General features: G+C 47.6%; 1 protein-coding gene across 1 annotated transcript in view; it reads right to left on the bottom strand.

Annotated features, from left to right (window-relative positions):
• The window catches only part of AP3B2 (adaptor related protein complex 3 subunit beta 2), a 59,743-nt gene that overhangs the window by 19,410 nt on the left and 28,147 nt on the right, over positions 1–12,186 (bottom strand). Inside the window, exons 13-20 of the mRNA XM_083476191.1 lie at positions 9,450–9,582; positions 8,908–9,017; positions 8,604–8,780; positions 6,397–6,583; positions 5,290–5,408; positions 3,929–3,985; positions 1,829–2,008; positions 1,326–1,417 (exon numbers count right to left, since the gene is read on the bottom strand). Of these exons, the coding sequence (XP_083332317.1) occupies positions 1,326–1,417; positions 1,829–2,008; positions 3,929–3,985; positions 5,290–5,408; positions 6,397–6,583; positions 8,604–8,780; positions 8,908–9,017; positions 9,450–9,582 (1,055 nt within the window). The remainder of the gene's footprint in view (positions 1–1,325; positions 1,418–1,828; positions 2,009–3,928; positions 3,986–5,289; positions 5,409–6,396; positions 6,584–8,603; positions 8,781–8,907; positions 9,018–9,449; positions 9,583–12,186) is intronic.

Genomic DNA, 12,186 nt, shown 5'->3' with positions numbered 1-12,186 from the left:
ACACACACACACACACACACACACACACACACACACCATTCTCCATCCTCCATCAAGGCCAGGAGGTGATATTAGCCCAGGTCAAAGACTCATTCCGACCAGGTAAGATGACTAGAGGAGGGTGGAGGGTGTGACTTGGGAAGGCATGGTGTGAGTGGAGCCCCAAGACAGAGAGGGCTGGATGGCTGCAATTGGCTCCCAGGCCTGAGTTTCCCCAGTCTTGTTTTAGGAGATGGAATTCCACAAACATGGGGCACCACCACAGAAAAGACCCTGCCTCCCTGTTGCACGGAAGTCGTTCACATTCTCGTAGACATTGCAGCTGGGTGCACCTTGTGTTAGAACACCCGCAGCAGTAGCTGGTGCCCATTGAGACTGGTGGGGTGGCTGGAAGGCAGGGTGTCAGGACTAATGACAAGGAGAGCCACTCAATTCTAGTTTTGCTCCTGTCCTCCAAGATGAAGCAAGGGGAAGATGACAGGCAGGGCTGCCCCCTGGACTAGCTGTAAATAGGTAGGTGGGGGCTAGCTGAGGGCAGACTGAGGTTGGTGGGACATTGCCCCACTTGCCATAATGGACCAGTCACCACTGCACTACTATGGGCCATCCTTGTGTCCCATAGGCAATCCAACTAATTCTCAAAATAGCTACTGGCAACTGGCCTGCATCTTCAGTGGCCCAGGTGCCCAGCTCCTTTCCTTGGTCTTCCTTTGTCTACCTTCCACCAAGTCGGACTTTTGGGTTCAAGTAGCTCAGTACATGGACCAGTACCAGGCTCTCCAGGGTTTCAGGCAGGGGATTGAACCTGTGACCTTTTGCCTGCAAAGCCATGTGCTCTACCACTGAACTATGTGCTGGGAATCTGAATACGTGCAGCTTCACACACAGTCAATTAGGAGTTTGGCTGACAGCCAAGACATTGTAAAGGAGTAAAATCTGCCTAGAGATATAGAGACCTGGAGACAGCTCCCTCATTGGTCAAGCTCACTCAAAGGAATAATGATTTATGGCCTACAGAACAGAATGTGTTAGTAGAGTGTTGAGAGTTAAGAGTTAGTGTGAGAGTCGTGTGGTGAGAGAGCTAGTTAAAGATCCGTGTTCTGCTCTGTTCCTGTAAATAGTAACTTGAAGTCCACTGTATATAATAAACACCTATAAGTAACAAGTTACTGGTTCCTCTTCGTCCATCCTGCCTGCAACCGATTGCTTTCGTGAACTCTGCATATACTCTGCTAAGGTCTGGCTAAGGTCCTGCCACAGGTCAAAAAGCTGCAAAACACCAATACTACGTCCCTTCCCTTTAAGAGTGGAGCCCAACATGGTACGTGCTGCCCACATGCAGAAGCCGTGGTGATTTCAGAATTCCAAACTTCTCGCATGTCAGAGCTGCTGGTTTAAGCTTGATCACCCACTTCCACTGAGAGGCAACACACAAGACAGTATTAATTAAAGTCTGGGAAGTGCTTGCATTTGACTGAAGAAAACTGCACCCTCTAGTGTTTGTGTGCTGGTGGTGTTTCACCATTACAAACTAGTGAAAACTGCTGGAATACAGCAAGCTACCTTATAGCAGATCAGATGGATTCATCTAGCTAGCTCAGGCATAGGCAAACTCGGCCCTCCAGATGTTTTGGGAATACAACTCCCATCATCCCCGACCACTGGTCCTATTAGCTAGAGAGGATAGGAGTTATAGTCCCAAAACATCTGGAGGGCTGAGTTTGCCTATGCCTGAGCTAGTTCATCACTGCCAGCTCTTCATAGTCTCAGATACAGGTTTTCCCTGTCACCTGCTATCTTATCTCTTTGAAACTCAAATATGTCAGACTGAAACTGGGACCTTCTGCATGCAAAGCAAGTATTCTAACCCTGAGCAATGGCCCCTTCTCCTCTCACCACTGTCAGCAGATTCTGTTGCCCCAGACTCTCCCTCTGAATCAGAATAGAAGGGCTTCTCAACTTTATCCTTCCTCTTCTCGCGGCTAGTGCACTTGGTCCATTCTGGAACCTGGCCAGAGCAGAGAGAGAGAGAAATTTCATTACACAGAAGTGAGCACATTAAAAAGGCCTGCATGTGAATGAAATGGGACCAGAAAGAGCAGCCTGAAAGAATGAGAGACTTAGATCCACATCATACCAAAGGGAGTTAATTTTTTCCCTGCATCAGACAAAATAAAAAATAAGTGTGCAATGTCACACTGTAGCATGCAATGTGCTTATTTGCTGCAACTGAAGGCAGGTTGTTTAATGCCATGTGTGCACAAGGTGAAACAGAGACGCATGCAGTTGCTGCATGCACATGGCATATGATGTGCACTTTCCACATGGCGTTGATATCCATGTAGGAATATAGCCTTGTATGGAGCAGCCCTCAGAAGGGTGAGCCAAGATGAGTCAAGGTTTTTGGAATCCTGCTTGATGCACTCAAAGCATGCATGGCTCTATGGCAGGAAGTTCACAGGTTGAGCCAGCGAGTCCCACTCATGGACAGCAACTGCAAGAACTTTGCCACAACTGCAGTTGTTTCCAGGGAGAAGCCTATTGTTTGTGCTAGCATTTGCAGTGGCAGCACAAATCCAATTCACGAATGCACAGAGCATGGTTCATGATCCACCTGGGCTTTTGCTATTTTATATTTTTATTGATTTACTGTACTTGTGTATTGACTGCAGCTTTACTATATTTTCTTTTCTCTTAATCTGTTCACTGCTTTGGGGGCCTTAGCTAAAAAGTGGTATATCAATAAACTGATGGTGGTGATAATATCCAGGCGGGAATCGCTGCAGCAAAGCACAGCCCGTCTAGGATCTGGTGCAACACAGGAACTTGCATATTACACCAAGATCAAAGTACTACATCTCCTGTGACTGACTGCAGCTGTCCAAAATCTTCCTCATAACCTGCAACCTGACCCTTTTAACAGGAAATGGCAAGGACTAAATCTGGGTCATTCTGCACAGAAAGTTATAGCCTTTCCCTAAGGCCTGCTCTGGTGAGATGGCCAGAAGAAGACATGTGTACAGTGGTACCTCGGGTTAAGTACTTAATTCGTTCCAGAGGTCCGTTCTTAACCTGAAATTGTTCTTAACCTGAAGCACCACTTTGGCTAATGATGCCTCCTGCTGTTGCCACGCTGCCGGAGCACAATTTCTGTTCTCATCCTGAAGCAAAGTTCTTAACCCGAGGTTCTATTTCTGGGTTAGTGGAGTCTGTAACCTGAAGCATATGCAACCTGAAGCGTATGTAACCCGAGGTACCACTGTACATGTACCTAGAGGTTCTGAATCCTATCTTCCCTCCACTTTAGAGTAGCAAACATGAGTTGATTCTATTTTCTCCTCACAGCAACGCAGTGAAGTAGGTTCCATCTAAGGGAAGGAAGGTGTAGCAAGTTCCATGGTAGAGTAAGGCCTTGAAATGAGTCCCCCGCTCCCAGCTGATCTACACCCAGTTCTGGACCATATACCACCTAACCTTGCTGGCTCACACTTCTGGAGACGGCAGAATTGTTTGAAAGCCTCAAGGCAATCTGTCACCCAGTTAAATGCAGCTTAGCTGTTCAACGGATTCCTTAAAATTGGGTTAGATTTGCACTGGGGTAAAACCCAGTGCAAAATAAATAAATGCACGCACATCATGGAAGTCACCATCTCAGAAAAAGCATTCCCTCCCAGGTGAGAGAGAACATGAGAATACCTTTGCTAAGATTGTGTTTCCCACCTGCTGTTTTCGAAAGGGGCGATCTTTAGCTGATCAAAAGGCATATCAATCCATTAGTCCAAACTGGTCAATTAAAGGTTAGTTTGAACACACTGCACACACAGTCAGAGCTACAGTGCAGAGAAGAAAACTGGAGGAGGAGGAAGAGGAAGGAAATAGCAGCATGAGAGCAAGAGGGGAAGAACATCACTGCACCAGCAAACACCACCTCTATCCGCTCGCCCAGCAGCCCAATATTGCTTTCCATGGGGCCGACTGACTCTTCCTGAGGAGGGCGAAAAAGCAGGGGGGGGGGGTAAGACTCACAAGAGCTGGATCAAGCTAAAGACCCACCAAGCCCAGCACAATGGCCAACCAGCTGTGGCAGCTGTGATGAACCCTCCAGATGTTCCTGACTACAATTCCCATTCACCATTGGCCATGCCTGCTGGGGTGGACAGGAGTTGCAGTTCAGCAGCTTCTGGAGGGCTACCAATGGTTCCCTACCCTTGGCCTATGGGAGGTCCACAATCAGAGTGGCCCACATTCAAGGGCCTTCACGGTGGTGGGGTCCTCCCTGTGGAATGCCCTCCCATCAGATGTCAAACAGATTAACAACTATTTGACTTTTAGAAGACATCTGAAGGCATGTTTTCCCTTGCATGGTGCTTTATTGTGTTTTTAATATTTTGTTGAGAGCCACCCAGAGTGGCTGGGGCAGCAGCAGGAACAACAACAAAAACTTTTTTTCAGCTGGAACTCGCCAGAACTTTCAGGTGGGCACGTTGCCATTCTAAGAGAACAAAGGGGGCATTCATGGCGAGTTCCGGCACCTCTTTTTCTAGAAAAATTGTACTACTACTACAGGTGAATCTCGAAAAATTAGAATATCATGGAAAAGTTCATTGATTTCAGTAATTCAACTTAAAAGTTGAAACTAATATATGAGATCAACTCATGACATGCAAAGTAAGATATGTCAAGCCTTGATTTGTTATACAGGTGAAACTTGAAAAATTAGCATATCGTGGAAAAGTTCCTTTATTTCCGTAATTCAACTTGAAAGGTGAAACTAATACATGAGATAGATTCGTGACATGCAACGCGAGATATGCCAAGCCTATATTTGCTATAATTGTGATGATCCTGGTGTACAGCTGGTGAAAACCCCAAATTAACCATCTCAGAAAATTAGAATATACAAGGACATCAGCAAAACAAGGATTGCAAATGGAGCAAGATTGGACCTCTGAGAAGTGGAAGCACATCTCGCTTTGCATGTCATGAGTCAATCTCATATATTAGTTTCACCTTTTAAGTTGAATTACTGAAATAAATGAACTTTTCCATGATATTCTAATTTTTCGAGTTTCACCTCTACTACTACTACTACTACTACTACTACTACTACTACTACTACTACTACTATTGTAAGGAAGGCAGGGCAGGCAAGACCATTGCCTTGGCAGCCATTGTCAGCAAGGGCTGGTGACTCCCTTTTAGGTGCAAAGGGCTGGCAAGCCATTTCCCAATGTTTCTCAGAGAAACACCAGCTTTCCCATTACTCCTGGGCAGAGGGGAAGCCAATACCTCCACGTTGCGCACGGATGGGTCGGGAGCTTCGCTGGGCCAGTCCGGGAGCTCCTGGTAGCCTACGGCCTTGGCATTGAGGAGGTGGGAAAGCGAGCCCAGCTGGAAGTGGTCACGGTCTGCAAGGAGCAGCAAAGCATCAGCATCCGCACAGGCCCACCCAACAGCGCCGATTCCCCGCCACCCGTGGCCCTTCGTTAGGCAGAGTGATTTGTGTAAAGCAGGTGGAGCCCAGAGAGAACATAAATCCTGATAATACTTTAAACTGGTCAAAAGAAGTATAAAATATGAGGAGAAACAAACAGAGGGGTTCGTTTTATTTACAGGCCTAATTCATAGCATGGAGACGTTCAACAACTACACTTACGGGGGGAAACTCCCACAGAACTACACAACCAATCAGAGCACAAGTTACCTCAGCAAGGATCATGCCAGTTGCTAGGCAACACTACCAAACACCCCTCTTGGTTGGCTAACTATAAATTCTTTTTTAAAAAATGATTTTCAATTTTATAGGTAAAGGTAAAGGGACCCCTGACCATTAGGTCCAGTCGTGACCGACTCTGGGGTTGCGGTGCTCATCTCATTTTATTGGTCGAGGGAGCCAGCGTTTGTCCACAGACAGCTTCCAGGTCATGCGGCCAGCATGACTAAACCACTTCTGGCGAACCAGAGTAGCGCACGGAAACGCCGTTTACCTTCCCTCCGGAGCGGTACCTATTTATCAACTTGCACTTTGACATGCTTTCGAACTGCTAGGTTGGCAGGAGCGGGGACCGAGCAACAGAAGCTCACCCTATCACAGGGATTCGAACCGCCAACCTTCTGATCGGCAAGTCCTAAACTCTGTGGTTTAACCCAATAATTTTACAATTATTTTAACATTTTGAAACTCGACTTCCCTTCCGCTCTTTCTGCGGTTCCTTAATTTTTTATATTTTCTGCATATTCCAAATTAACTTACTCATTTATTCATCTATAAATTCTGTTTATATAACCTGTAGGTTAATTCTGAATGAGAACCGATTTCTCCCTGCTGTGCTACCGTCAACACACCCATGACCTGTTCCCTCGGCTGCTCCTTTTATACGCGGCCCCTCACTCTACCTTTGAAAGATGACTCCAAGATTGGGGCGGGCTTTTGGGCCAGGAAGAGCTTCTTGGCGTACTTGTTGAGGGCCCCACTCTTCTCGGTGGGCACAATGAGCTGGCGGATGAAGCGGGCACGGTCCCGGATGTCGTAATTCTGGTCGTACTTGGCCAGGTTCAGCACATACTGGGTCAGCAGTTTGCTCTGTGGCAGAGAAGACCGCATTGCGCAAGAGGAACTGGGCCCTGGCAAAGAGTTGGGCAAGCCAGTGGCCTCCCCGAAAGTCTCTTAGGCCGGTGGCAGAAAACAAACCAATACAGAACTACAGCAAAAAGGGTGCTTAAAAAAATGCATTCATGGATTCATGGGATTGCTTTACTGCGTATTTTAATTATGAATATTTAAATTTTAATGTTGGTGCGACAGGTTTTTTTTTTACCTTGCAAATTTCTTAGAAGCCTATTTCGGCATTAAGAAGTATGTTAAAATAAAATAGGGGCATAACAGAATATAATAAATAAATAATAATAATAATAATAATAATAATTTATTATTATTTATACCCTGCCCATCTGGCTGCGCCTCCCCAGCCACTCTGGGCGGCTTCCAACTGAATATTAAAAATATGGCGCTCAAGTGCATTCTTGCACCTATGGGGCATGTCCTTTGCCTTTTGCTCCCCCCACAACACAAACACAAGTCAGTCCACACAGTCGGATCAGTTTTTTGGTGTCCAAATAAATTGGCATGGCCGCCTTAGATTCACTAATTTCTATGGGTCTACTATGAACTTAGCTCATGGGTGGGGAATCTCAGACCTGGAAGCCAAATGTGGCCCTCCAAGCCTCTCTAACTGGCCCTTGGAACACTGCCCAGGACACACCCTCCTCATGCGTATTCCCTGGCTGGAATGTATCCCCGTACTTGAGCAATGCTTCTTGCTTGCCTGGAAGGAGTGGTGTGTGTGTATGTGTAGAAACCAATTTATATAAAAAAAAGATGGATGTCTTTCGAAAACCAGCACCGTTCTGAAGCTTCAGTTCTTGTTCTTGCTTCTCTGTGTTTGGTGCAACCCCCCTTTTGGGTGGAGCTGGGAGAGAGGAGGAATGGCCCCAGCGGAAACAGATAGACCAAAGGTAGGACCTTCTTGGTGACAGCCCCCTGACTGTAGCCCCACTGATTGTGGGTTGCCCTTCTTATGGAACTCACCTGGGACCTACTTTTTGGTGCCACATTGTTTTCCTGCGTTTTTGCACTAATTATATTTTAAAGCCACTCTTGGTGTTTTTACAGCTGCTGGATGTGTGGGTTTTCATTATTTCTATCACACACATTCAGTCGCTAGAGAATTGGGAAATCTATTTATGCTGAGAAAGGTGGGAGAGAGATGTTCTGAAATAATACATAAATAACATATGTGTGTTAAAACTTAACTGGCTGGGGCTTGTTTCGGAGCTGCGCTCCAGAGGTGCTTAGAGCATCTCAGAAGCACAGTGGCAAAATGAGTCCCAGGCTTCATCTCCAGCTCTGGGGAGGTGAATTGCCCAAGTCACTTAAGACTCTGTGGCCTGCCCACCCTCTATCTAGGCAAGCAAGAGACATTATAGGATTCCAGGAAGGCAAAACACTCAACGCATTTGTGAAGCAGGGCCACTGGAGAGTTTTGAGGGCCAGGTAGAGGCTTGGAGGGCCACATTTGCCCCAGCCCCAAGTCCAAAGTTCCTCTGTCTTGAGATGATTAACACCTTCAGCACAAAACCAGAGGTAAAGGGTAAAGGGACCCCTGACCATTAGGTCCAGTCGCGGCCGACTCGGGTTGCGGTGCTCATCTCGCTTTATTGGCTGAGGGAGCTGGCGTACAGCTTCCGGGTCATGTGGCCAGCATGACTAAGCCGCTTCTGGCGAACCAGAGCAGTGCACGGAAATGCCATTTACCTTCCCGCCGGAGTGGTACCTATTTATCTACTTGCCCTTTGACGTGCTTTTGAACTGCTAGGTTGGCAGGAGCAGGGACTGAGCAACAGGAGCTCACCCTGTCCCGGGGATTCGAACCACCGACCTTCTGATCAGCAACCATCGACCTTCTAACCCACAGCATATACTGTATATGCTGTAACCAGTTACAGTATATTCAATATGTGCCCTTGGCATGCAGACAGCAATCCCACCCACCCCGCTAATTGCATTCAACGGGAAAGCTGCCACTCCTAGGAAAGATCTTTACCTGCTTGGAGTTGGTCAGGTAAAGCTTGGCTGCCAAGTTGATGACCTGCAGCTTCACAATGTCCTCCTCGCTGGTGAAGGACTTGGCCATCTTACGCAGCACATCCGGGGCAATCTTGGGCACATGCTCACAGTACTCGCCAATCAGCCATAAGATGCTGGCACGAGCCATGGGTACCTATGCACAAGAAACAGCACTGCATCTCCTCTTGAGATCCCGAATCAGCCTTTCCCACTCCCCCCCACCCTTTCCTCATCAGAGCCCACCCATCAGGAGAGCATCTTCTGCCAGCTCAGGCCCCCACCTGGATGTTGTCGGTCAGCTTTGCCATGTGCTTGATGATCTCGCTGTGCTGAGACGGCTGCATCTGCAGGAGTTTCTTAATGACAACCACAGACTCGGCCACAACCAGCTCTAAGTAACAGGATGGGGAAAGTGTTAAGGCCGTATGCAAGGATGCTCAATCTGCCTCTCATCTCCCCAGTGGCCGTGTTCCTTTTGTAGAATCACAGAGTATGTGGTCCAACCCTCTGCTGACACAGGAAATCCACTCCTACAAGGAACCCTGAGAGGTGGCCTTCCAGCCTCCAATTAAAAACTTCCAACAAAAGCAACCAAGTTTGTAGATCTCATGACTGTGCCCTGGGCAATCTCAGGGGTGAGTAGCCCATCTCACAGCCATAAGGTAGAGCTTCAGTGCTCCACATAGTTCTGCTCCAACAAAAATTTCACAAACTATATGCCAACGTGTATACTAAGAATTGAGCTCTTGCGTTTCAAGCCACCACCCTCTGGACCACACGCCCCTATTTTCCTAGCTATGCCGCACTGAAAAAGGGCTCTCACCATCTCGGTTGGACAGCAGCTGCACAAGGCCATTGAGACATGTGTCACGCACTTTGCCAATGTTGGTGGCGCAACGGCCAATGGCCTGGATGGTGGCTGCCACGAAGTCTTTGTCCATGCTCCGGATGTAAGTCTGCAGGAACAAAAAGACACAAGGAGATGTCTGGGAATGCCCATGCGGGCTGCATGCTAGCCCTCAAATACACCATAATTATTAACGGGAGGGATCATAGCTCAGTGGCAAAGCTCATGTTGTGCATGCAGAACCTTCCTGTATTCAGGTGAGGGAGAATACCCTAGCCTGAGACCTTGGAGCACAGCTGCCAGTCGGAAGCCCGCTATGAATTTTTTTTTTTACAAGTACTTTGTGGGTAAGGCTGCTTGACTTCATAACAATCTTGGTGCCACATCCGCACTGACTGCAGCACCTGCAAACTTCCTGGGATCAGTTTCAGTTGACGTGGCCTGGTGAGGTGCACAAGGTTCATGTCACCCAGGAAAGGGTCTCCTCGAACCCTTCGCCTCTTGGCTTATTAAAACTAGTCCCATGGACTGCAAGAAGATCAGACCTATCCATTCTTAAGGAAATCAGCCCTGAGTGCTCACTGGAAGGACAGATCGTGAAGCTGAGGCTCCAAGACTTTGGCCACCTCACGAGAAGAGAAGACTCCCTGGAAAAGACCCTGATGTTGGGAAAGATGGAGGGCACAAGGAGAAGGGGACGACAGAGGACGAGATGGTTGGACAGTGTTCTCGAAGCTACCAGCATGAGTTTGACCAAACTGTGGGAGGCAGGGGAAGACAGGAGTGCCTGGCGTGCTCTGGTCCATGGGGTCACGAAGAGTCGGACACGACTAAACAACAACAAGCGGGCATGTCTGAGTAGACACAGAGTGTGGTCAATGCATCCTTGTGGGAGGAAGTGGTCCTGGCCATCCTGAAAGAGAGGGTGATCCAACCACTTTTGAAAAAGCTTGTGACAACTACTGCCCAGCCACAAATGCCAGCTTTTCAGATGAGGTGATCCAGAAGGTTGCGGCGTAGCAATTAGTGGTGCACCTAGACACAACAGATTTTCTTGAACCTTTTCACTCTGGGTTCAGGTTGGGTTATGGGGCTGAATGGGCCTGAATGGGATGACCTTTATTGGGAGACGAACAGGGAGAATGCAACCCTTATTTTCTTGCTTGATCTCTCAGAGGAGCATTAGCCATGGTACCCTTCTGAGCCAACTGAGAGGGGTGGGTATTGGAGGCACTCTTCCACAGTTGTTCCAATCCTATCTCCAGAGTGAATAAGGCTGGGTGGTAATAATAATAAATTATTATTTATACCCCACCCATCTGGCTGGGCTTCCCCAGCCACTCTGGACAGCTTCCAAAAAATATTAAAATACCGTAATACATCAAACATTAAAAGCTTCCCTAAACAGGGCTGCCTTCAGATATCTTCTAAAAGTCTGGTAGTTGTTGTTCTCTTTGACATCTGGTGGGAGGGTGTTCCACAGGGCGGGTGCCACTACCGAGAAGCCCTCTGCCTGGTTCCCCGTAACTTGGCTTCTCGCAGTGAGGGAACTGCCAGAAGGCCCTCGGTGCTGGACCTCAGTGTCCGGGTAGAACGATAGGGGTGGAGAAGCTCCTTCAGATATACTGGACCGAGGCCGTTTAGGGCTTTAAAGGTCAGCACCAACACTTCGAATTGTGCTCGGAAATGTACTTATATCTTGCCCCCCTGGCAGCTGTGCTTTGGGGTGCGGAAGGTACCATCCTTTTTACCAGAGCTGTTTTAACATCTATATGAAGCTGCTGGGATTGGTCATCAGGAGATTTAGGATGAGATCTCATCCACTTGCTGCTGATGACCTAGCTCTACTTCTGTTTGAATCAGGAGTGGGTGTGAAGTGGTGGGCTGGATGATGGCCGGTTAAGGGGCTGAATCCTGGCAAGATGGAGATGCTGTGGGCAGGCAATACCCAAACCATGATAATGAGTCAATTGCCAGCTGTGGATGGGGTCGTACTCCCCATTAAAGCAGGTCTGCAGTCTGGAGGAGCTCCTGGATCCATCTGTGTCACTAGAGTCCCAGGCGGCCTCTGAAATTCTATCCCCTGGCATATTAGACAGACACCATCTCTGTTGTCTTTTCAGTGTCTACTGGATACCTTCCACTCCCAACAACGTTTTCAGCAGAGATCTTTCCCCATCTGCATTTGTTTTAAAGTTTGCACATTATTTTAAATGTTTCTTTTATGGTTTAATCACTTCTTGTTTGCTACCCTGGGGCTCCTTTGGAAGGAAAGGTGGGGTATAAATTAAATAAATAAAAATAACAGTCTGCGCTGGACTAAATAGGACAAAACTATCTGAGCTGTTATAAGGCGTCTTCCTTTGTTTCCTAGCCAACTTATTAGAGTTTCCTTTTTGGGTATGTAGTTACACTGGCAATGCCCATTCAGTAAGGAACATGGCATTATACTGGTTGAAAAGCCACTGTAAAATATGCAGGCTACGCCCCGTCTTCATTTCCTCTCCTATATACTATATGTCCATATCTAGTTTCTTATTCCTTATAACGTGCATGAATTGTGCTCTGGCGCTGTCTCACACTCTTGCTCTCCCAGGCATGGGGAACCTTAAGCTCTCCAGATGTTGCTCTTGTCATCCCTGGCCACTGGCCATGCTTGCTGCTGCTGATGGGAGTTGTAGTTCAGCAATGCCTAGAGGGCCAAAGGTTCCCC

This window comes from Podarcis liolepis (assembly GCF_965112155.1).
Source record: "Podarcis liolepis genome assembly, chromosome: 14".
NCBI classification, from domain to species: Eukaryota; Metazoa; Chordata; class Lepidosauria; order Squamata; family Lacertidae; genus Podarcis; species Podarcis liolepis.
This window is presented reverse-complemented; position numbering and strand designations above follow the sequence as displayed.